The 23,088-nt window shown below is 58.6% G+C and overlaps 1 protein-coding gene across 2 annotated transcripts; it reads right to left on the bottom strand.

Moving 5' to 3' along the window:
* Positions 1 to 5,074: 5,074 nt before the first annotated feature.
* Positions 5,075 to 21,906, bottom strand: PLPP2 (phospholipid phosphatase 2). Of its 2 annotated transcripts, none has more exons than XM_058281118.2 (6): positions 21,755 to 21,906; positions 19,700 to 19,851; positions 18,825 to 19,099; positions 8,937 to 8,994; positions 8,623 to 8,799; positions 5,075 to 6,582 (listed from the first exon to the last, which is right to left on the bottom strand). In XM_058281118.2, exons 1-6 carry the CDS (start codon positions 21,804 to 21,806, stop codon positions 6,433 to 6,435), a joined length of 864 nt encoding a protein of 287 aa, XP_058137101.1. In that variant the 5' UTR covers positions 21,807 to 21,906; the 3' UTR covers positions 5,075 to 6,432. The 2 variants fall into 2 exon arrangements, with proteins under 2 accessions (XP_058137101.1, XP_058137099.1); XM_058281116.2 differs by lacking the exon at positions 21,755 to 21,906 and adding an exon at positions 20,642 to 21,507.
* Between the last annotated feature and the right edge of the window lie 1,182 nt (positions 21,907 to 23,088).

Below are 23,088 nucleotides of genomic sequence, written 5' to 3'. Positions count from 1 at the left end.
CTGAGGGGAGCTGGGGGCTGTACCTGGGAACCCCGACAGGACCTTGTCTACGCTCAGCCGTGCCCGCCACGCGAGGATCCTCATGGGAACAGACCCCAGGCTGTGGGGAAGAGAAAGTCGAGAGCTGCTCCCCGGGCAGGCCAGAATCGCGGCCACCCCTTGTCCTCTGAGTCCAATCATGGGGCCAGTCGGGCGTAACTACCAGCCTCAGAAGCTGGGGAGCAGGTATTTGGATGGGAAAAGAAAACACCTGGCATGATGTCTTCTGAGCTAGAAGAAGTTTCCTGCTGGACTGGAGCAGTTTGTCCAGTGGGGCAGTTTGTCCCTCAGTGTCCCCAGGGCCAAGGATTTGCTCCCCAGAAGGAGGTGACAGAGCAGGCCACTGGGTCCACTGAGGTAAAGAGTGATTTTTAAAAAGGAATATGAGACTGTTTATTGACCGCTCTTCACCCGTGTTTACAGTAAGCAATACACAGTTGGACAACACTCTGATTACTCGGAAGTCAATGCTTTTCCAGGCTTCTGAAAAAGCACAACAAAAACGAAAGCCCCTCAAAAAACACTAACCGTTCCCCCAGTACTACTTCAAAAAACGTGTCAAACCTGGTTTCCTTTAGAATGTAGGTATCATACATCAAGCAATGCAAACAGGCACTGAGCTCCCCCTTCTGGACAAGCGCCAAGTGGGACTCTTCCTGGAAGCAGCTGCACCTGAGCCCACGCCACGTGGCCCTTGGCCGGCACCAGGCCGCCGCTTCTGAACCCCCGTTCACGAGACGTCAGCTCTCCCCCGCCTGCGGCCCCGCCGTGCGTGCACATTCAGCCTCCAGCAGGGCCTCTGCGTTCAGCTGCAGCGTCTTCTCTTCTTTGATTTGCTGTCACCAGACTCACCGTCAGATAAAGATTTTCCTTTTGTACCTTCTTTTTCTTTACCAGCTTTTTGAGAATTAAGAAACGCTTCAATTAGCTCTTGAAAACCTACATTTTCTTCAGGCTCCCAAATACCGTCAGCCTCTGTAAATCCCTTCCGCTTTGGGAAATACTCCAGCTTCCCCTTCTCTGCAGGTCGAGCCACCGCGTTTTCCACCACAGTCTTCAGGCTCTGCCTCTTCAGCCTTTTCCTCTTTCCATTCCGCTTCTTTCCCATTTTTTGCAGGCATGAAGAGCTGTAAGTCATCACACACACACACCCCGCCCTGTGTGCCTCCATCTCAAGCCACATCCGTGGGGGAGGCACTGGGGAGCCGCGCTCAGGACTGCCGGGGAAAACATAAAGTGCAATTTTGTTTTTTACAATGAGGTTTTATTTGTATTTTTCCTATCATTATGATATCATAGGTTTTTTAAATTAATGTATTGAAGTTTATCACTCATCCATAAACATACATAGACAATAAGTGTATAGTAATAGCTGTGAACTTACAAAACAAACATATATAACATCATATAGGACTCTCATAACCCACCCTACCACCAATAACTTGCATTGTTGTTAAACTTCTAACTAATGATTAAAGAGCATTGTCAAAATATTACCACTAACCAAAGTATTTCCCCCCAACCAACCCTAGTATTATCTTTATATCATTTATATATGAACATATATAAACAATTAAGTGTATAGTAAAAGTTGTGAACTTACAAAGCAAACATGCACAGCATCATATCATAGGTCTTTATATACTTGATGTGTTGATCCGATTATGCCTCTAGTCCTGCCCCTGCCCCCAGATGGCTCTCTCCTCTGTTTTTGTTCATTGTCTGCTCGTTTGTTCTTTCACTCACTGTCTGTTCACTGTTTTGCTCTTTTTTCTCTGGTCTGCTCATTTTTGGGTTTTTTTTTTTTCCTGTTTTCTGTTCTTTTTTTCTCATCTGTTCACTGTTTTTCCTCATTGTCTGCTCACTGCTTGTCTTCTTCAGGAGGCACCAGGAACCAAACGCAGGATCTCACGTGTGGGAGGCAGGCACCCAACTGCCAAACCACATCTGCTCCCTAAAGTGCAATTTTAATGTTGGATGCAAACTTGCCCTAATTCCCAAAATAGAGTTCTGAACATAAGAATGATTATATCCCATCACTGCAGTTCAATATCCATAAATATTAATAAATCATCTTCATAATTTTTTAAATTTTCAGCACTAATGGTCCACTGCCTAGGGCAAGGTATTTTTAGGTATTCTATAGATCAAGTTATCATGTGGACAAGGACTTTTGACCAAATTCATTAAATGAATGTAAGCATAAGTGCTTCAACCTGAAATAAACACCCTGCAATAGAGACTTTTACAAGGAATATACTGTCTGTAGTTCCATGTGCAATTTCAGTCATCAGTGGTACCATTTGCCTTCCCCTCAACACTGAGATCTTATTTTTCCTTCACTTATTACCCCAAACATGAGCCTGCTTTCATGTATCTCTTTCCTTGGTCCATAAATTGAGGATGATTCTTACACATGACGTACAAAACTTTTTCGTATTTAGAGAAACCATGTTACTAACTTTTGTACCACTAGGTGTCACAACTGCCGTGAATGATGCTCAGATTTATGGCGGAGCTTGTTGGTGCCCTGTGGGTGGCCCTGTTCCAGGGCAGTCCCTCAGGGCAGGGCATGTCCCTCGGGGAGACTTCCAACCAGACAGGAAGCCGTGGCCCGGGGAGGGCCACGGAACGACAAGGTAAAGTTTCTTTATTAACTCACCGTGTATTCATTCATTTGGTAAATTCTGTTAATTCCATCCTTGGAATGTAAGAACCCCACTGTACAACCGATAAATGAAACTTTCCACTTGCTTGGAAATGTCCTAACATTCTCCAGTTACCACTTGAGATATTCTGCCATAAATCTGGATTACCTATCCTGGAAATGTCGATAAAATTTTATCAAACTAGGCTGCTTGATTTCAGCAATCACATCTGTGTTGGTCAACCAAAGCGGTGCTGATGCAAAGCACCAGAAATCTGTTGGCCTTTATGAAGGGTATTTATTTGGGGTAAAAACGTACAGTCCCAAGGCCCTAAATCACCCAAGTCAAGGTTGGTTTCTCACCAAGATGGCAGATGACCTCTGTGAGGGTTCAGCCTTCCTCTTCCTCTAAGGTTCCATGGACCCAGCTTCTCTAATCTCAGCTGTAGGCTGGCATAAGGTCCAGCTGCTCTGTTCTCTTCAGCTGCAAACTCTCAGGCAAAAGGCTTGTTTCTCTTCCTGGGACCATAGGAACAAAGCCGTCTCCTCTTCCGGGTATATGTAGCCCTCGTCCTCTGCTTCTTCCTCCTTGATTGTCCATTTATATTCCCTACCAAGGGGGCAGGACTCAACCCTGAGTCGCCCTAATGACGTGGTTGAATCAAAGCCCTAATCTTGATTTAATCAAGTAAATATAAAACCTTTGAATTTAATACAATCAGAGGAACAGACCAGTTTACAAACATAACATCTCTTTTTGAAATTCATGAATAATCTCAAACTGCCACAACATCTGTTAAAAATGAGGCTATCTTTGGATGAATTTTATGCTTTATTAATATGTATCAATAAAATTGATTTTTTTTAAAATGAGGCTACCAGGAAAATGTTGCCTCAGAAACGGGAAGAGTGAACAGGCTGACAAATGAGACCAGGACCTGCTCAGCAGAATGAGAACATAAACCCACTTGCCAACTCTTAAAATTTCAGTACAGAAGGTGGCGAATGAGGGGAAATGATATTTACCTGGCCAAGAGTCTGAGTTTCCCGGAGAAAAAAAAACAAAGTAAAAATCTCTCTTCATGAAGAGGAAAAGGAGAAAAGCTTTCCCACAAAACCACCAAGTGGCCAGGGACCTTTCACCTCTGCCTGGGTGCGTCCTGCTGCTGGAAGCGCAGGGCTGACCTGAACCGCTGCACCTGCTGTCGGCGCCTTTGCGAAGCGTGGGGGCATACTGCGCCCAGACGGAGGCCCTCCTGGCCCTCAGGGCTCAGGGCTGCTCTGCTCTCGGGGCTGCTCCGCTCTGGGGCTGCTCCTCTGGGGCTCTCGGGGCTGCTCCGCTCTGGGGCTGCTCCGCTCCCGTGGTGCTCGGAGTCGCCGTCGAGGCCAACGGCCGGCCCCGCCTGCGCCCCCCAGCAACCTGCCTTTGGACGGGAGCTCTCCACGGTCCTGGCGACCAGCGCCCGCTGCGGGGCAGGTGGGAGGCGTGGTCCGCTCCCGCTCGGGGTCTGGCTGGGAGGAGCGTGGATGCCCTCCCTGCCTGCACTGGGTCCCGGGATTCCTCCGCGGCCCTCCGAAGCTTTGCAGGGGTTTTCCTGGCCTGGAGCCCCCCGGCCGCCTGTGCGACTCCGAGCTGACCTCAGGCTGCTGCTGCTGCTGCGGCGGCGCGGGCCGCAGTCCTCGGTCGGCCCCAGCACCCAGGGAGGGTCGTGGCGTCCCCTCCATTGCGGCCTCCACGTGGCTCTTCCGTGGCAACTATGCCCCAAGTGCTATGTTCTCCTGCCGCAGCCGAGAGTGTCCCGGCAGGGTCAGGAGCCGCGGCCGAGAGGGTCCCTGCGGGAGGTCAGGGGCCACAGCCAAGAGGGTCCCCGCGGGGTCAGGAGCCGCGGCCGAGAGGGTCCCCGCGGGGTCAGGGGCCGCGGCCGAGAGGGTCCCTGTGGGAGGTCAGGGGCCACAGCCAAGAGGGTCCCCGCGGGGTCAGGGGCAAAGCAGACGAGAGCCTCAGGCGGGAGCCACTGTCCTGCAGTTGGTAAGACTGAGCATGCTGCTCCACAGTCCTGCGGCCTCAGGGACGCCAGCCCTCGGTGGTCACTGCCTGAGGCCGCACTGTTGCCTCAGATACCCCCCACCCACCCCCGCCCACCGGCCTGAGGGAGGGGCTTTGCTGAGTCCTGTCCCGGCAGTGTGGGCGTGGGGTGTTCCTGGGAGCCCAGGCCCATGGTATGTGCCCTGCAGGGGGGTCTGGGGGCTCCGAGGCCTTGGGGGAGGGGTGGGGGTGGTGCTATAGCCTAAGCCCACCCTGTCCAGGCGTGGGGGGAAGGGTCTCCCACTCTGCTGGAAGAAGTGCAGGTCTCAGAAAGGGCCAAAAGGATCGGGGCAGACCCTGAGTTTGTCGAACAAACTATCTTTTAATTTAAAATTTTCCAAATGCATTTTACAACACAGCATGTGTTCTGCAGGCTTGGCCTCTCCCCAAAAGAAGGGGAGGTCCTCAGAGAGCAGCAAGGACGGGTCCCCCTCCACACAGGCAGGCTGCTGCAGGCACCCCAGACCCCCATCCACGCAAAGGTGGGGGGCAAGCCCTCTCCCTGTTCCCATCAGCCAGGTCCCTGGAGCCCTGTGGGTCCTTCATGGCCCAACCAGGCTGCGGGCCCATGGGGGGCTGCCAGGGCCGCAGGTCCATTGGGGGGGCTGCCAGGGCCGTGGGTCCATGGGGCAGGGGGCCTGCCAGGGTCACAGGTCCATGGGGGGCTGCCAGGGTCACAGGTCCATGGGGGGGGGCTGCCAGGGCCATGGGTCCATGGGGGGGGGCTGCCAGGGCCATGGGTCCATGGGGCAGGGGGGCTGCCAGGGCCGTGGGTCCATGGGGAGGGGCTGCCAGGGTCACAGGTCCATGGGGGGGGCTGCCAGGGCCATGGGTCCATGGGGAGGGGCTGCCAGGGCCATGGGTCCATGGGGAGGGGCTGCCAGGGCCGTGGGTCCATGAGGGGGGCTGCCAGGGCCATGGGTCCATGAGGGGGGGCTGCCAGGGCCATGGGTCCATGGGGAGGGGCTGCCAGGGCCATGGGTCCATGGGGAGGGGCTGCCAGGGTCACAGGTCCATGAGGGGCTGCCAGGGCCGCGGGTCCATGGGGGCTGCCAGGGCCACAGGTCCATGAGGGGGGCTGCCAGGGCCATGGGTCCATGGGGAGGGGCTGCCAGGGTCATAGGTCCATGGGGGGCTGCCAGGGCCGCGGGTCCATGAGGGGGGCTGCCAGGGCCATGGGTCCATGGGGAGGGGCTGCCAGGGTCATAGGTCCATGGGGGGCTGCCAGGGCCGCGGGTCCATGGGGAGGGGCTGCCAGGGCCACAGGTCCATGGGGAGGGGCTGCCAGGGCCACAGGTCCATGAGGGGGGGCTGCCAGGGTCACAGGTCCATGAGGGGCTGCCAGGGCCACAGGTCCATGGGGAGGGGCTGCCAGGGCCGCGGGTCCATGGGGGCTGCCAGGGCCATGGGTCCATGGGGAGGGGCTGCCAGGGCCACGGGTCCATGGGGGCTGCCAGGGCCGCGGGTCCATGGGGGCTGCCAGGGCCGCGGGTCCATGGGGGCTGCCAGGGCCACAGGTCCATGGGGGGTGGGCTGCCAGGGCCGCGGGTAGATGAGATGGGCCTGCCACAGCCACGGGGTCCTCCTGCAGGGCCACAGGAACACCCGGGGGACTTGCCAAGGCCGGCAGGTCCATGGGGGGCTGCCAGGTGGCCCCCACTCAGGCAGAGGACACGCGGCATCCACAGTGGTTGCCGTCAGTCTCGCCCAGCGTCGGGGTCAGTGACAGGCTGGGCTTCCGTTCCAGCTCCTCCTCCTCCAGGCAGCGCTGTGGGGGCCGAGCTTTGAAGAAGTCGGAGATGTAGTGCACCTGGGGAGGGAGGGGGTGAGAGCTGACCGGGAGCTGACCGGGAGCAGAGGAGGCCGAGGGGGAGGAAGGAGTGGATGCAGGATGGGGAGGAGGGGAGAGGGGCAGGGGGGGCCCCGAGGGGCAGGTTGGGGGGATGAGGGGCAGGGTCCCAGAGCAGGGAGGAGGGGACAAAGGGGCAGGAGGGGACAAAGGGGCAGGAGGGGACAAAGGGGGCAGGAGGGGACAAAGGGGCAGGAGGAGAGAAAGGGGTGGGAGGGGACAAAAGGGCGGGAGGGGACGCAGGGGCGGAAGGAGACAAAGGAGATCAGGGGAGGACAAAGGGGTGGGAGGGGACGAAGGGGCGGGAGGGGACGAAGGGGCGGGAGAGGACGCAGGGGCGGGGGGGGGACGCAGGGGCGGGAGGAGACAAAGGAGGTCAGGGGAGGACAAAGGGGTGGGGGGGGATGAAGGGGTGGGAGGGGACGCAGGGGCGGGGGGGGGACGCAGGGGCGGGAGGAGACAAAGGAGGTCAGGGGAGGACAAAGGGGTGGGGGGGGATGAAGGGGTGGGAGGGGACGCAGGGGCGGGGGGGGGACGCAGGGGCGGGAGGAGACAAAGGAGGTCAGGGGAGGACAAAGGGGTGGGGGGGGATGAAGGGGTGGGAGGGGACACAGGGGCGGGGGGGGGACGCAGGGGAGGGAGGGCCGCAGGGGCAGGGGGGATGCAGGGGCAGGGGGGACGCAGGGGCAGGGGGGACGCAGGGGCAGGGGGACGCAAGGGCGGGGGGACGAAGGGGGGGCCGCAGGGGCAGGGGGGACGCAGGGGCAGGGGGGACGCAGGGGCAGGGGGACGCAAGGGCGGGGGGACGAAGGGGGGGCCGCAGGGGCAGGGGGGACGCAGGGGCGGGGGGGACGCAGGGGCAGGGGGGACGCAGGGGCAGGGGGGACGCAGGGGCAGGGGGACGAAGGGGGGGCTGCAGGGGCAGGGGGGACGCAGGGGCGGGGGGGACGCAGGGGCAGGGGGGACGCAGGGGCAGGGGGGACGCAGGGGCAGGGGGACGAAGGGGGGGCTGCAGGGGCAGGGGGGACGCAGGGGCAGGGGGACGCAAGGGCGGGGGGACGAAGGGGGGGCCGCAGGGGCAGGGGGGACGCAGGGGCGGGGGGGACGCAGGGGCAGGGGGGACGCAGGGGCAGGGGGGACGCAGGGGCAGGGGGACGAAGGGGGGGCTGCAGGGGCAGGGGGGACGCAGGGGCGGGGGGACGCAAGGGCGGGGGGACGAAGGGGGGGCCGCAGGGGCAGGGGGGACGCAGGGGCGGGGGGGACGCAGGGGCAGGGGGGACGCAGGGGCAGGGGGGACGCAGGGGCAGGGGGACGAAGGGGCAGGGGGGCCGCAGGGGCAGGGGGGACGCAGGGGCGGGGGGGACGCAGGGGCGGGGGGGACGCAGGGGCAGGGGGGACGCAGGGGCAGGGGGGACGCAGGGGCAGGGGGACGAAGGGGCAGGGGGGCCGCAGGGGCAGGGGGGACGCAGGGGCGGGGGGGACGCAGGGGCAGGGGGGACGCAGGGGCAGGGGGGACGCAGGGGCAGGGGGACGAAGGGGGGGCTGCAGGGGCAGGGGGGACGCAGGGGCAGGGGGACGCAAGGGCGGGGGGACGAAGGGGGGGCCGCAGGGGCAGGGGGGACGCAGGGGCGGGGGGGGACGCAGGGGCAGGGGGACGCAAGGGCGGGGGGACGAAGGGGGGCCGCAGGGGCAGGGGGGACGCAGGGGCGGGGGGGACGCAGGGGCAGGGGGGACGCAGGGGCAGGGGGGACGCAGGGGCAGGGGGACGAAGGGGGGGCTGCAGGGGCAGGGGGGACGCAGGGGCGGGGGGGTACGAAGGGGCGGGAGGGCCGCAGGAGTGGGGGGGGCCGCAGGGGCAAGGAGCCACAAGGGCAGGGGGGAAGAAGGGGCGAGGGGCCACAAGGGTGGGGGGGATGAAGAGGGGGCTGCAGGGGCGGGGGGGGACGAAGGGGGGCCCGCAGGGGCGGGGGCCCGCAGGGTCCGGCGCAGGCGCGGGCTCACCGTGAGCACGGCCACCAGCGCGCCCTGCAGGAGCCCGGCGAGCACGTCGCTCCAGTGGTGCTTGTGGTCGGCCACGCGCGTGTAGCCCACGTAGAGCGCGAAGGCCACGAGCAGGAACTGCAGCGTGGGCCGCAGCAGCCGCGCCCACCTCCAGCAGAGCCGCGCCTGCACGTAGAGCTGGGCGGGCGAGGGGCCGCGTCGGCCAGGGGCCCGGGACCTCCAGACGGCCCCCCGCCACATGGGGAAACTGAGGCCCAGGGAAGGGGGCCCTCACCCAAGCCCACCTAACGGGAGGCCGTGGGCACGAGACTCACCGCCAAGAAGATCATGCAGTACATGGCAAAGGAAGAGTGTCCAGAGTAGAAAGACAACCTGGTGGAGGCCAGCAGGGTCAGCGAGGGGCCAGCGAGGGCCAGGGAGGGTCAGCGAGGGTCAGTGCGGGTCAGCGAGGGCCAGCGGGGGTGACCAAGCAATGGCCAGTGAGGGCCACCTAGTGAGGGCCAGCGAGGGCCAGGGAGGGCCACCCAGTGAGGGTCAGCGAGGGCCAGGGAGGGCAACCCAGCAAGGGTCAGCGAGGGCCAGTGAAGGTCAGCAAGGGCTAGTGAGGGTCAGCAAGGGCCAGCAAGAGCCACCCAGCAGAGGTCAGTGAGGGTCAGCAAGGGTCAGTGAGGGCCACCCAGTAAAGGTCAGCAAGGGCCAGTGAGGGCCACGCAGCAAAGGTCAGCGAGGGCCAGTGAGGGCCAGCAAGGGTCAGTGAGGGCCACGCAGCAAAGGTCACCCAGCGAGGGCAGGCACACAGGGCCACCTGCCCACAGCAAGACGAGGCCGCCCACTCAGCCTCCCCTCTTCACAGCCCGCCCTGGCCCCCGTATCCTCCCAGCGTGTCCCCCAAGGTCCGGCTCGCTGTACAAGAGAGGATTTCAAGAGGCAGCCCAGCAGGCATCACGCACCATCGAATCCCAGGTGGAGAAATCTTTCCTGATGCCAACTTCATGGCTTCTTTTTATGAGTTGAAGTTTTGACAAAGGACAACAATGGACATCTGAGAAAACGGCAGCGTAAGGCGCTCCAAGAGCATCCCCCAAAACGCAATGAGAACACTGACAAAGACTGTCAGAACCTGCAATTTCCTTGCTCTGAAACTAACTAAAAAGGGTGCAGCAACCAGGAGAATGCTTTTGTCAAGAGAAATCAGCTGTGTCTCGATAAGAACAGAAGTGTGTTTTTAACTCAGAACAGACCTCATTTGCAAAGAATTGTGGTTGTTTCTTGCACTGGCTTGGAGGCCAAACTCAGGGCTGAGGGAAGGAGGCAGCTCTGCTAGGAAACACCCTACAGAGCCAGCACTGAGCTCCTAAGTGCTCGCCTCTGGCCGACCTTCAGCCGCTGAGCAAGCAGGAAGTGACGGTGAAGGCAGAATTGCAAACTGCCTGGAGAAGTGTTGAAGGCATGTGCCAGGAATGCTATGATTTTTTTTTATCCTGGCATTTAAGAAGATCGGTTTGGGAAGTGGACGTGGCTCAAGCAATTGGGCTCCCGTCTGCCATATAGGAGGTCGAGGGTTCAATGCCCAGGGCCTCCTGGTGAGGGCAAGCTGGCCCACGCGGAGTGCTGGCCCACGCGGAGTGCTGGCCCACACAGAGTGCTGGCCCACACAGAGTGCTGGCCCACACAGAGTGCAGGAGTGCTGGCCCATGTGGAAAGCTGGCACAGCAAGATGATGCAACAAAAAGATGCAGAGGAGAGAGAGTAAGAGACGCAGCGGATCAGGAAGCTGAGGTGACACAAGGAAATGGTCACCTCTCTCCCACTCCAGAAGGTCCCAGGATCAGACACAGAAGAACACACAGCAAATGGACAGAGAGCAGACAATGGAGGGAGGGGGGAGAAATAAATATATAATCTTTAAAAAAATAATAAATCTTAAAAAAAGAAAAAGACCTGTTTGATTACTAGTTGGCCACTAAACTACTAGAACAAAGACTTCATGGCCACACATAACAAGGAATACAGACTTCACAAAATTAGTTCAGAAAAGTCACTTAAAAAGAAACAAATGAAACAAACAACAAAAACAGACCCTGAAAAGTGGGGAGAATTTGATTTCCAGAGTTGCCACACTATAATATCCAAAATGTCTAGCTTTCACCAAAAAATTAAGAGGTATACTATAGCAGTTTGATATAATTGATGAAATGCAAAAAGAAATATTTGATTATGCTTGTAATCTTATCTGTACCTGGGCATGACTGAGTTATGACTAGATGTTGAGTCCCCACCCAGGCCCTACCCCTTGGTGGGCGGGGACCCACAGATAAAAGGCAAAGGACAGAGTTGGGGGTTTCTGATGTTGGAGTTTTGATGTTGAAGTTTGATGCTGAAGCCTTAAGCTGGAGCCCTGGGAAGTCAGCTCACAGAGGAAAGAGAAGCCAGCCCCAGGAAGAGAGGAACCCTGAGCCCAGGGAGAAGCAAGACCCTGGAAGGGAGGAGCCCAGGAAGCCTGAGCCCTCGCAGACGTCGGCAGCCATCTTGCTCCAACACGTGGAAATAGACGGGTGAGGGAAGTAACTTATGCTTATGGCCTGGTCACTGTAAGCTCCTGCCCCAAATAAATACCCTTTATAATGCCCACCAGATTTCTGGTATTTTGCATCAGCACCTGTTCGGTTGACTAATCCGAAATTTGGTACCAAGGAGTGGGGAAGTGCTTTTGCAATTACCAAAATGCTGGAATGGTTTCATAAATGGGTAAGGGGTACTTTTTGGAGGAATTGTGAGATGCTAGGAAGAAAAGACCTACAGTGCTTTGAAGAGACTGTTGATAGCAATATGGATGCTAAAGAGACTTTTTATGATGCCTTAGAATTAAGTGATGAAACTATCATTGGAAACTGGAGGAAAGACAATACATGTTTTAAAGTGGCAGAGAACTTAGCAAGATTAACTCCTGGTGTTTTATGGAAGGCAGAATTTGAAAATGGCGAGCCTGGGCATTTAGCTGAAGAAATTTCCAGAGTAAACCTGGAGAATGCAACTAGGCTTCTGCTTGCAGCTTATAGCAAAATGCTAGATGACAGAGATATGCTGAGGACTGAACTGTCGGGCACAAAGAAAACAGAAACTGATTCTGGAAATCCCAAGCCTCTGGAAATCAAGCTCCCAGATGAAAGTGCCCCATTGGACAACTTAACTAAATTTGGAATTTGTCCATCAGGATTGAAGATGTAGTTATGTCAGAAAGACTTGTGGAAAGTCTTACTGTGTGATGGCCTGGACCCCTGCTTCCTGCATGCTAAACCAACAGACTTTTTGAGAGAGCTGTATGAAAAAAACCAGTCAGCTTGAACTAAAAGGGACATGGAAAGGAGGGATTGAAGGGGAAACAGGTTTAAGAGGAAAACCATGGAAGCTGAGATCTGGAATCAGGACATCACCTTGGGCAAGAGAGGAGCCCCACCCATGTGCACAGAGAGGGTGAGTTTGCCCCAGGAGTTGAAAAGGGTGGATGCTCCAGTCCAATGTTCTGGGAGAGTCTTGCTGCCCCAGGGTACAGAGAGGCTGGAGCACATTCCCCAAGGATTAGGGCAATTAAGGTCAGCACCGGACAGGTCTGAGAGGGGTGGACCTGTCCCCCAAAGGTTAGGGAAGGCCGGGTGGTCAACTAGCTGCTCTGAGAGGGTTGAGCCTGTATGCCAAAGGTTAGGGGAATGTTGTCTTCACATCACTGTACTAGGGGGGTTAAGACTCTGACCCAAAGCTTGGGTGAGGTGTGGCAGTCACCCCAACACTCTTGGAGGGAGAGGTCTGAGCTTGGTCAACACCCAGATGCTTGATGAGGGTGGAACCAAGAAAATGGCCATGGAGCAAGCCTGTGGAAAGGGGGATCCCCATACGGCCCCAAGGAGAAGAAACCAGCATCTTAAGAATGACTCTCAGACTTCGAAATCGAATGGAGATGCCCTGTACATTTACTGAACTGTAGAGGATCCGTGACTCATGTTTCCCTCCCAATTTCTCCTTATTGTAATGAAAATGTTTATCCTACACCTGTCCATTTGTGTATTGGAAACAGATTGTTTTCCAAGTTTCAGAGGTCTATAGCAAACAGGGCTTTGCCATAAGACAAACTGTATTTCTTTAAATTGATTATGATATGATTTAGCACTTGCATTGTAACTGATTTAAGGCTTTTTTGAATATTGTAATGACTTTTTGGAATTCAGAAGGTGGAGTGTAGCAGTTTGATATAATTGATGAATTCCAAAAAGAAATATTGGATTATGCTTGTAATCTGATCTGTCCCTGGGCATGACTGAGTTATGACTAGGGCTTTGAGTCTCCACCCCCTGGTGGGTGGGGGCTCACAGATAAAAGGCATGGCAAGGAAGAGAGTTGGGGGTTTCCGATGTTGGAGTTTTGATGTTGAGGTTTGATGCTGAAGACTTAAGCTTGAACCCTGTGAAGTCAGCATGCAGAGGAAAGAGAAGCCAGCCCCAGAAAGAAAGGAACGTAGGAACCCAGGAAGCCTGAGCCCTCGCAGATGTTGGCAGCCGTCTTGCTCCAATAGACCTTGGTGAAGGAAGTAATTTACGCTTTATGGCCTGGTATCTGCTTTATGGCCTGGTGTAAACACCCTTTGTAACGCCCAGCAGATTTCTGGTATTTTGTATCAACATCTCTTTGGCTAATACATATACAAAAAGAGGAAAAAAACCAAAACAGTGTATGGACATGCACAAGGGAAAAAGGCATTTAGTAGAAACCATCCCTGTGGAAACGCAGACATTGCACTTACTAAACAAAGACTTTATCTTTATTTTATTTAATTTTTTTAGGAGGTATGAGGGATTGAACCCAGGACCTTGCACATGGGAAGCAAGTGCTCAACCACTGAGCTACATTTGCTCCCCAATGAGAGTTGTTTTTTTCCTTTGTTTGTTTTGTTAGGAAGTACTGGGATCAAACCCAGGGCCTCATACGTGGGAAGCAGGCGCTCAACCACTTGAGCTACATCCGCTCCCCTAGACACCCCTAGACAAAGTCTTCAAATCAGTATTTTAAACATGTTCAAAGAGTTGAAGGAAACCATAAGAACAACGCCTCACCAAGTAAAGATTATCAATAAAGGGACAGATATTATCAAAAGGAATACACAGAAATTCTGGAATTGAAAATTACAGTAATGGAAATGAAAAATTCACCAGAGGGGCTCAGCAGGCTTCATCAGGGAGAGGCATTTAAAGGTAGCTAATTGAGATTATTCAGTCTGAGGAACAGGAAAAAAATAGTGAATAAAAATAAACAGAGCCTAAGGGTCTGCGGAACACCCTCAAGCCTATCACAGAGAGCAGACAACTGGGATGGGGGGAATAAATAAAAAATAAATCTTTAATAAAAAGAGTGAGAAGAGAAAGCATGCCTGTGTGGTGAGCTGGTGCCCGCATGGTGAGCCGAGTGCCCACACAAGTGAGTCAGGAAGCAAGATGATAACAAAAGAGAGACAAGGGAGAGTCAAGGTGAAGCACAGCAGTGACCAGGAACTGAGGTGGCACAAATGACAGGGAACCTCTCTCCACATCAGAGGTCCCCAAGATCGAATCCCGGTGAATCCTAGAGGAGAGAGACGAGAAGACAAAAGAGAAATAGATACAGAAGATCACACAGTGAATGGGCACAAACAGCAAAAAGAGCAGGGGAGAAGGGGAAGAGGAGAAATAAATCTTTAAAAAAAAAACAATAACATGGCTTGGTTTTAAAATTTCCATTAAACCGTGCCGTGGATGCGGCTCCTCTGGCCAGCAGTAGCACCACGACTTTTTATGTGCAAGAAGCACAAAGCCAACACCTTCCAACATAAGTAAATATCCCAGCACTTTTCAGAAAAAGAAACACCTCATCACAGAACTACAGAACTCCAAAGGACCTTATAGATCATCACTTATCTCAGAAATAAGTGAGCATCAAGGCACCGATAACCTAAGCGATTTGCTCAGGGTGGTAGACTCTAGTGAGCTCCAGAATCGAGATCAGAATTCAGATGCCCAGGCCCGCAGCCCAGGGTCTGTCCTTTCACAAACCAGGAAGAAACGGCTGCATACGAGCGACGAACGCAGAAGGTCCTCGCAGGCGAGCAAGGTGGTCGCTGCACACAGTAATTACACCACGTGCAAGTTTTCTAAAAAGGAGAATTAGTGAGAGAAAAGGAGTGGGCCATGAGCCTTCCCTCCTGGAGGCTGTAAAAGGACTTCTCCAGTCGTAAGGCTGGATCTTTAACACACTGGAAGGAATGCGAAGACTCCTGGAAGGGAGTCTAAATGACTTTTTCTTCAGTCTCAGATGGGAATGATCAAAGAGCTCTTTCTCTGTGGCACAGGTTAAATTTGACTGCAGTAATTACATTGTTCGAAAACGTCGGATCTTTTGAAGCAGAATTCACCGTGCGGGAGCGCGGTGCGGGCCTCCAGGGGGTCAGCGCCCCTTCCCGCCTCCTCGGGCGCAGCCCCCGCCGCTCCTCTCCTCGCACCTTACTTGTCGGTGCCCCGGCCGTGTGCCCCAACGCCTGCCCAGGTGCACGGCCGCTGCCAGGCCGGCAGGTAAACGGGCACGGGCTGGGGAGGGGCTGCGCCCGAGAGCGAGGCGGGGGCTTCGGTGCCCTGGAAGCTGCATCTGCAGAGCCGCGGCCGGGGGCGCAGCAGCGCCAGCAGGGGCCAGCGACCCCTCGTTCACTCCGTGCTGGCTGCGTGGCCTCGAGCAGCCTCGCTTCTCAAAGCGCAAACGGTGTTTGGAGAATGGGTCGCGGTTGCCACGAGCTGCTCCCTTTGTAAAGATAAATATTAAACTGCTTTTCTTAGAAAACATTCATAAATTTACATAAATTTACAGTGGGACAGAAGGCCCGTATGAATACTCAGCAAAGTCCGAATTCAGTGCCGTAATTGCCGTCTTGGTGTGGAAGGCTCAGCAAAGCACCTGCCGCGGGGCGGCCTCTGAGGTGGACACATAAAGCAGCACCTCCTCCAGGCGGCCACACACAAACATCGTTATGCGGCATATCATGAAAAAGACCGGGAAGTGCTGCAGTGAGCTAATCCCGAGTCACCAAGGAAAGGCTCGCCATTCCTTTCAGAAAGCAGAGAAGTATGCGATTCATTTAATAACCGTTCCCATGTAATATGTTTTTATGTATTTTAGACGTTAGAGGAATAAGCTTCTCTGAATAAAATTAAGTGCACTGTTTAAAAAAAAAACTACAATGAGATACCATTTCACAGCCACCAGATGGGTTATTATTGAAAAAAGCACAAAAATATCAAGTGTTGAGGGTGCAGACAAAGAGGACCCCGCGTACGTTGTTGGTGGGGATGTAAAACGAGCTGCCGCTGTGGGAAACAACTTGTCGGTTCCTCAGAAAGCGAGTAAAATGACCACACGACCCAGCAATCCCACTCCTAGGTTTACATCCAAAAGAACAGGAAGCAGGCCCTGGGGCAGGTACCTGCACGCTGATGTCCATGCGGCTTTATTCACAAAGGCAGAGGTAGGAGCAGCCCAAGTGCTGCCACGGGGTGGCCCAGCCCCACCGTGGAGCATCATCCAGCCGGAGAGAAGGGAGGAGCTGCGATGGGTAAACCCTGAGTCATGCCGAGCCTAGAAAGGACAAATACTGTATGCCTTCCCTGACATGAAATACTTAGAACAAGCAAAGCGATAGACAGAGAAAGCAGAAGAGTGGCTGCCAGGGTGGGAAGAGGGAGGAGTGGGGAATTTTTGCTAAATGAGTATGAATTCTGGTTTGGGGTCATGAAAACAGTCTGGAAATACACAGTGTGAAAGTTACAGTCTTGTCAATGTACTTAACGGCAAAGAATTGTCAAGTCAAAGTGGCTAAAAGGATTTTTATGTTATGTATTTTTACCACAATTATAAAGAAAGAAATAATGTCTAAAAAAAGATAAAGAGAGAATCTTGAAAGCAAAAGAGAAAGGCTTGTTCATGCACCAGGGATTTTCAAAAAGGTTAACAGTGATTTCTCATCAGAAACCACAGAGGTCAGGGGGCAGTGGGGCCACAAATTCAAAATGCTGAGGGGAAAAAAGGCTGTCAGCCCGGAGCTCCATACCCAGAAAAACCACCCGTCGAAGACGGAGGAGAATTAGTCCCAGAGAAACCACGACTGAGAGAGCTCCTCACTGGGAGACAGCGTCCTACAAGAAATGCTCAAGGGAGTCCTCAGAAAGTACACCGGATCCACACAAGAACTCGAACCTGGCAAAAGAGGCCGCGTGGGTCAAAATAAAGCCAGTATTGGCACTTTTGGTTTGTAACTCCTTTTAAGCAAGGAGGGGCAAGGCTCATCCGCTGAAAACTGCAGATCGCTGCTGAAGGAAGCAAAATGCCTAACTGAATGGAAGTGACCCCGTTCATGGGCTGCGAGTCGTCAGACTGTGAGATGGCAATGTCCCCCAAACGACCTTCGGTCAACGCAATCCCTATCAAAATCCCAAATGCCATTTTTGCAGAAATGGAAAAGCTGATCCTAAAATTCATATGGAATTGCAAGGGACCTCAAACAACCAAAACAATCTTGAAAAAGAACAAAGTTGGAGGGCTCAGGTTCCCCGATTTTTACTACAACTCTACAGGAATTAAAACAGTGCGGTCCTGGCATAAGGACAGACATACAGACCATAGGACCAGCATGGACAGTCCAGAAATAAACCCACACATCTGCAGCCAGTTGGTACCTGGAAAAGTGCCAAAACATTCAGTGGGGGAAATGGTGCCGGGACAACGGGAAATCCTTCAGGAAGAGGGAAGGTGGACCCTGCCTCCCACCTGAAAGAAAAACTAACTGAAGACCAAACGACAGTGAGAGACCGCTTCACACCCCCAGAGCGGCTGTTACTAAAAGAACGGAGAACTCGTTTGGGTGAGGACGTGGGGAATTCGGAACCCTCGTACACAGCTGGTGGGAACATACCACGAGGCAGCCATTTCAGAAAACAGTTTGGGGGTTCCTCAGAAAGTTAACCCTAACCCTCACCGAGAAGTCCATCAACCGACAAAGGACAAGACGTGGTCCACCCACGCCATGCAGCGCCATGTGGCCACGAAAAGGAATGAAGTGACGCTTGCAACGGGACAGATGAACTCGGACACGCCACGCGGTGGGCAGGAAACCAGACACAAGAGGCCACAAATCGCAGGATTCTGTTTGTGTGAAACGTCCAGAACAGGCAAATCCAGAAGCAGGGTGTAGCAGTTGGATATAATTGATGAATTCCAAAAAGAAATATCAGGTTGTTTGTAATCTCACCCGCACCTGGGCATGACTGAGTTATGAGTAGGGTGTTGATTTCCCACCCCTTGGTGGGTGGCACTCACAGGTAAAAGGCGAAGGACAGAGTTTGGGGTTTCTGATGTTGGAATTTTGAGGTTGGAGTTTGATGCTGAAGAGTTAAGCTGGGGCCCTGGGAAGTCAGCTCACAGAGGAAGGAGAAGCCAGCCCCAGGAAGAGAGGCATCTTGAACTCAGAGAAAAGCAAGCCCTGGGAAGATAGGAACCCTGAACCCAGACGGAAGCAAGACCCTGGAACGTAGGAGCCCAGGAAGCCTGAGCCCTCGCAGACGTTGGCAGCCGTCTTGCTCCAAGTAGACTTTGGGGAAGGAAGTGACTTATGCTTATGGCCTGGTATCTATGAGTTCCTACCCCAGATAAATGCCCTTTATAAAGACCAATCGATTTCTGGTATTTTGCATGAGCACCCCTTTGGCTGACTAATACACAGGGGCTGGGGTGACTGCTAACGAGAGGGCTGTTTTTTGTGGGGTGATGAGATCACGCTGGCATTAGAAAATGGTGACAGCCGTAGGTCGTGATGCGCTAAAAACCCCTGAGCTGGACAACGTAAAATGGCTAAATGGTGACTTTTATGATGGCCAATTAATTGAAAATCCTAAGGGGTTCTCAGCAGAGACCATGGGAGGCCTGTGAGGGGCCTGGGATGGGGGCACCACTCGCCCCCCCCGACCCGCGCCCCAGCGAGCTCTCTGCCACCCCACGCCCCGCCTGCGCCCACCTGGCCTCGGTGACATGGGCAAGCCGCCCCCTGTACCCCTCCAGCTGCACCACTCGCCCCCCAACCCGCGCCCCAGCGAGCTCTCTGCCATCCCGTGCCCCGCCTGCGCCCAGCCTGTGCCCACCTGGCCTCGGTGACGTCGGCAGGCTGCCCCCTGCACACCTCCGGCGGCACGTAGACCGAGCAGTTCACGAGGCTCCAGTCGGGGTCACACACCGCCAGGAAGTTGGGGCGCAGGCGGCCGGTCATGTACTTGGCCAGGTCGGTCAGCGACTGGCTCACGGCCGCGCCGAACAGGAAGGCGCCCAGCACCTTGTAGACGGCGGCCACGTAGTTGTTGAAGTTGGAGTGCGAGTAGAGGCGCTGGGTGTAGACCAGGTAGGCCTCCCCGGCCGAGACCTGCAGGGCCGCACTCGGCCTCAGCCCTCCACGGAGAGGGGAGGGGACCCTCCCTGAGGCTGCTGGGGACGGGCCCTATTCCTCGGGGATACACCCCAGAGCAGGCCCTGGCCTCCACCCTCAGACCCACAGCAGGGCTGTGCCTCCGCCCTCAGACCCACAGCAGGGCTGCGCCTCCGCCCTCGGACCCCAGGGCAAGTCTGTGTCTTGTCTCCCATCAGACCCCTAGGATAGGGCCTTGCCTCCTCCCTCAGGCCCCCCCGGACAGGGCTGTGCCTCCACCCTCAGACCCTACAGCAGGGCTGTGCTCTGCCCTCAGACCCCGGGCAAATCTGTGCCTTGTCTCCCATCAGACCCCCAGGATAGGGCCTTGCCTCCTCCCTCAGGCCCCAGGGGCAGGGCTGTGCCTCCGCCCTCAGACCCACAGCAGGGCTGCGCCTCCGCCCTCAGACCCCAGGGCACGTCTGTGCCTTGTCTCCCCTCAGACCCCCAGGATAGGGCCTTGCCTCCTCCCTCAAGCCCCAGGGGCAGGGCTGTGCCTCCCCCCTCAGTCTCCCAGGGCAGGCCCCAACCCATGCGCTCTGCCCTGTGCCGCCTTACGAGGACGACGGTGGCGGTGATGGTGACGCCGGCCATGAACCCGTTGGTGATGGTGTCGGGGCGGTAGGGGTAGCGGATGGCGTCGTCTCCGCAGTAGAACCCTCGCTGGTAGGGCGCGTTCACCAGCGTCAGGATGGCGAAGGGCAGCGAGGCTGGAGGGAGAGGCCAGAGGCCGCGCAGCGCGTGGGCCCCGCCGCCCCGCCGCCCTCCCACGTGCTCCCGCCCCGCGGCTCGCAGGCGCTTTTCTCCAGGCAGGTGGTGGGGGCTGCCCCTCGCCCCGAGGCCCGCGGCCCCCACCCCACATCGCCCTCTCCCTCCCCCAGCCCACCCGCTCCAGCCGAGGCCTCGTTGCTTCTCCAAGAAGCCGGGCGGGCCCCCACCCCGGGGCCTCTGCACCTGTCCCCTCAAGAGACCCCCGCCCAACTCCTCCGGTGTCAGCCGGCCCTCCAGGTTCCGTCCCACCCGACACATCATCCTCTAAAACGCCATTAACTTCCCTTCTTCACGCCTCCAGCCGCGTGTCCTTGCGCTACCGCCTGTGGCTTTTGACTGGGACTCCCCCCAGCTGTGAGCACCCGGAGGCGGCCCGAGCCCCCGGGTGGCAGAGGCAGGTGTGAAGGCGACGCCGGGGACAGGGGAGCTCCCTGCTGGTCACTCTGGAGCCGGCCAGAGGCCCGGGGCCCAGGCGCAGAGCCACAGGTGCCTGCCCCCGTGGGCGGTGCCCGGGAAAGCCCTGGGCAGGTGACCTTTGCCCCCACCCCCACCCACGGGCAGGGCCAGGGGTGCGGCTCTCGGGAAGGCCGGAGGAGGGGCCAGGCTCAGGGTGCCTGCTGCCTGGGGGCGCTCTGGGTCTGGGGGTGTTCCATGAACTCAGCCCCGTGGAGGCCCTGTGGGGAGGTGGAGGGATGAGTAAGGCACAGCAAAGCGCCGGGACCCAGTCACCTGGATGGGGCAGCTGCAGCCACATGGAGGGGGTGAGGCAGCCCCAAGGCGAGGCAGGCAACGCCCAGCCCCGCAGAGGCCCTGGGTGGGGGGGGGCCCGCCTGGGGGCGGCGGAGGGGCGGGAGGCTTGGGGGCTCCGCTTCCACCAGGGAGCTGTCTTCACGGACCCCTCTGGCTGCGAGACTCCTCCCTGGGGGACACTCCACAGCTGTCCAGGGTGGGGGTGGGGGGTCAGGCCAGAAGAGGCCAACAACTCCCCTGGGAGCCCGTCGCAGGCCCAGCACGGGCAGGGGGTCTCCACCAGGCTCCGGCCTGCCCCGCGGGGGCTCAAACCCCAGCCCCGCACCCACCGCCTCGCGCCCTGGGGAGCTCCCCAGACCCCCTTGCGCGTCTGTGCGCTGCGGACATCCGACAGCAGACCCCGCATCGCACGGTCCTGGGGGGAAGGCTTGCGAGCACCGGAGGCATCTGGTATACAGCAGGCGCCACACAAGCGTTTCCATGCTGGCACCGAACCAGGGGTCCCTCCTGGACCTGCCACGCGACGGTCTCCTTCCTCACCGTCCCTGAGGGCCAGCAGAGCCAGAAAGGGCGGAGGGGGCGGCCAGCGCGGAGGGGTCCCGCCCCCACGGCCGGAGTTCCCCGCCCCGCACCCAGCCTTTGTTCCCGCCGGCCGCGGGAGGGCCCGGGGCCGCCCCCTCCCCCAGCCTGGCGCGCAAACCCGCCCGGCAGGTTTGGTCCTTGCCCGCCGGGTCGCCGGTCGCCGCAGCCCGGGGCGAGGACTTTCGAGGTCCTCCCAGCTCCCCCGCCCGAGGAGGGGGCGACCGGTGCCCCGCTCGGGGGCTCCCCCGGGAGGTCCAGCCCTGGGGAAGAGGGGGCCCCCGGGTGCGCCCCTCTCCCGCCCCCCTCAGCCCGTCCCGCGCGGAGCCCACCGCCCGCGTGAGTCCCCCGGGCGGCGACTTCCTGCTGCCGCGGGCGGGGCTGACCCCGGCCCCCGACCCTCACGGCCCCATCCCGGGGCTGCAGGGGCCGCCCCGAGCCGCCCGCACCCCTTCGCGGCGCCGCAGGTGCGTCCCGCCTGGGGAGGGCCCCGCCCCGGCCCCCGGCTCTTACCAACCAGCACGCACAGCACGTCCAGCAGCACCAATGCCCACCTCCGCTCCATCGCGCCCCCGCCCCGGGCCGCGCCCGCGACCCCCGACGCGTCCCAGCGCGTCCCAGCGCGTCCCAGCGCGTCCCAGCGCGTCCCAGCGCCCGGCCCCACCGCCGTCACGTGGCCGCCCGGCCAGGCCCAGCGGCCAGGGGAGGGCAGCGCGGGCAGCGGGGCGGGGCGCCCGGGGGAGGGGGCGGACTCTGCCCCCGCCCCGCCCGCGGCGAGCAGGGAGGGGCGCGAGGGTGGCGGCCGGGGCGCCGGGGCTACCCGCGTCCCGACCGGACCTGGGGGGGGGCGGCCTCCAGAGGGGAGGGTCGCAGGGAGAGCGGCCGCAGTGCCCGGCCCGCGGGAGGAGGGCCCCGACGAGTGCGCGGGGGCGCGGGCCCGGCAGGACCCCGGCCGCGCTTTCCTCCCTGGAAAACGGCACGTGCCGGGCGGTCAGGTTCCCGTGGGGCTTGCCCCACGAGTGTCCAGAGCTGGGCCCGCCCGCGAGGCCGCGGGACACCGAGGCCGCGCCCAGCCCGCCCCCTCCACCCGCCCCGGGAGCTCGCCAGGCGCGTGGCGGGGCGCCGGCCTGGGGGCGCGGCGGGCGTGGGCAGCGACCTGCGGCCCTCCCGCTCTGCCGGCGGATGGGGGCGGGTCTCTGGGCACGGGCCCCTGCGCCCCAAAGTCCTCCCCGCCCACACTCTCAGCCACCCCGGGAAATGGCGAGGCCCTGGATGGGAACTGCCGGTCCAGGCGCCGAGCCCGCGGGGCAGCGGAGACGCGCGAGGGGCCCGAGGAGCCGCCCGGGGGCCGCTCGACAGGCCCCGGCTTCCCGGGGAGGTGCTCCGGCGGAACCGCCAGGGCGCTGGGCCGCCCGGCTCCCGCCACTCCCGGCGCGCAGGGCGGGGCTCCGCGGGCGGGCGCCCAGGGCTCCCGGGGCGCACCTGCAGGTGAGGGCGCCCCTGCTCGCGGGTCCCCTCCAGCCCGTCGGCCCTGAGGCGAGTCCGGAGGACCCCTGGGCACGGCCGGGCTTAAACCACCCCGGCCCGAGGACCGCGCCGCGGGAGGCTGGGGGCCGGGACTCCCCGCGCCTGCGAGGAGCGCTCGGGGCGGAGCCGTCACCCCCACCCACCGCAGGCCCCCAGCTCCCTCCGCCCGGCTGGGGCAGAGGACGGCGCGCCCGAGGCTTCCCCACACGGCGCAGGTGGGTTCCGGTGGGCTGTGGGGAGTAACTGAGGAGGGGGCCGGACAACAGGGGCGCCCGCGGGGCCTTCTCCAGACAAACAGCTGAGGACGGGCCGAAAGCGCC

The sequence above is a fragment of the Dasypus novemcinctus genome, chromosome 19 (assembly GCF_030445035.2).
Source record: "Dasypus novemcinctus isolate mDasNov1 chromosome 19, mDasNov1.1.hap2, whole genome shotgun sequence".
In the NCBI taxonomy this organism is placed as follows: domain Eukaryota; kingdom Metazoa; phylum Chordata; class Mammalia; order Cingulata; family Dasypodidae; genus Dasypus; species Dasypus novemcinctus.
The sequence above is the reverse complement of the archived record's forward strand: the minus strand, read 5'-3'. Positions and strand labels throughout refer to the sequence as shown.

Coding starts and splice junctions, on each gene's coding strand:
- PLPP2 (XM_058281116.2), bottom strand. CDS start 21,068: ATGCGGGGTCTGCTGTCGGATGTCCGCAGCGCACAGACGCGCAAGGGG. Junction 8,800..8,936: donor ACTGCATGATCTTCTTGGCG/GTGAGTCTCGTG, acceptor TCGCCCGCCCAG/CTCTACGTGCAGGCGCGGCT. Junction 6,583..8,622: donor CGCTGGTGGCCGTGCTCACG/GTGAGCCCGCGC, acceptor CTCCCTCCCCAG/GTGCACTACATCTCCGACTT.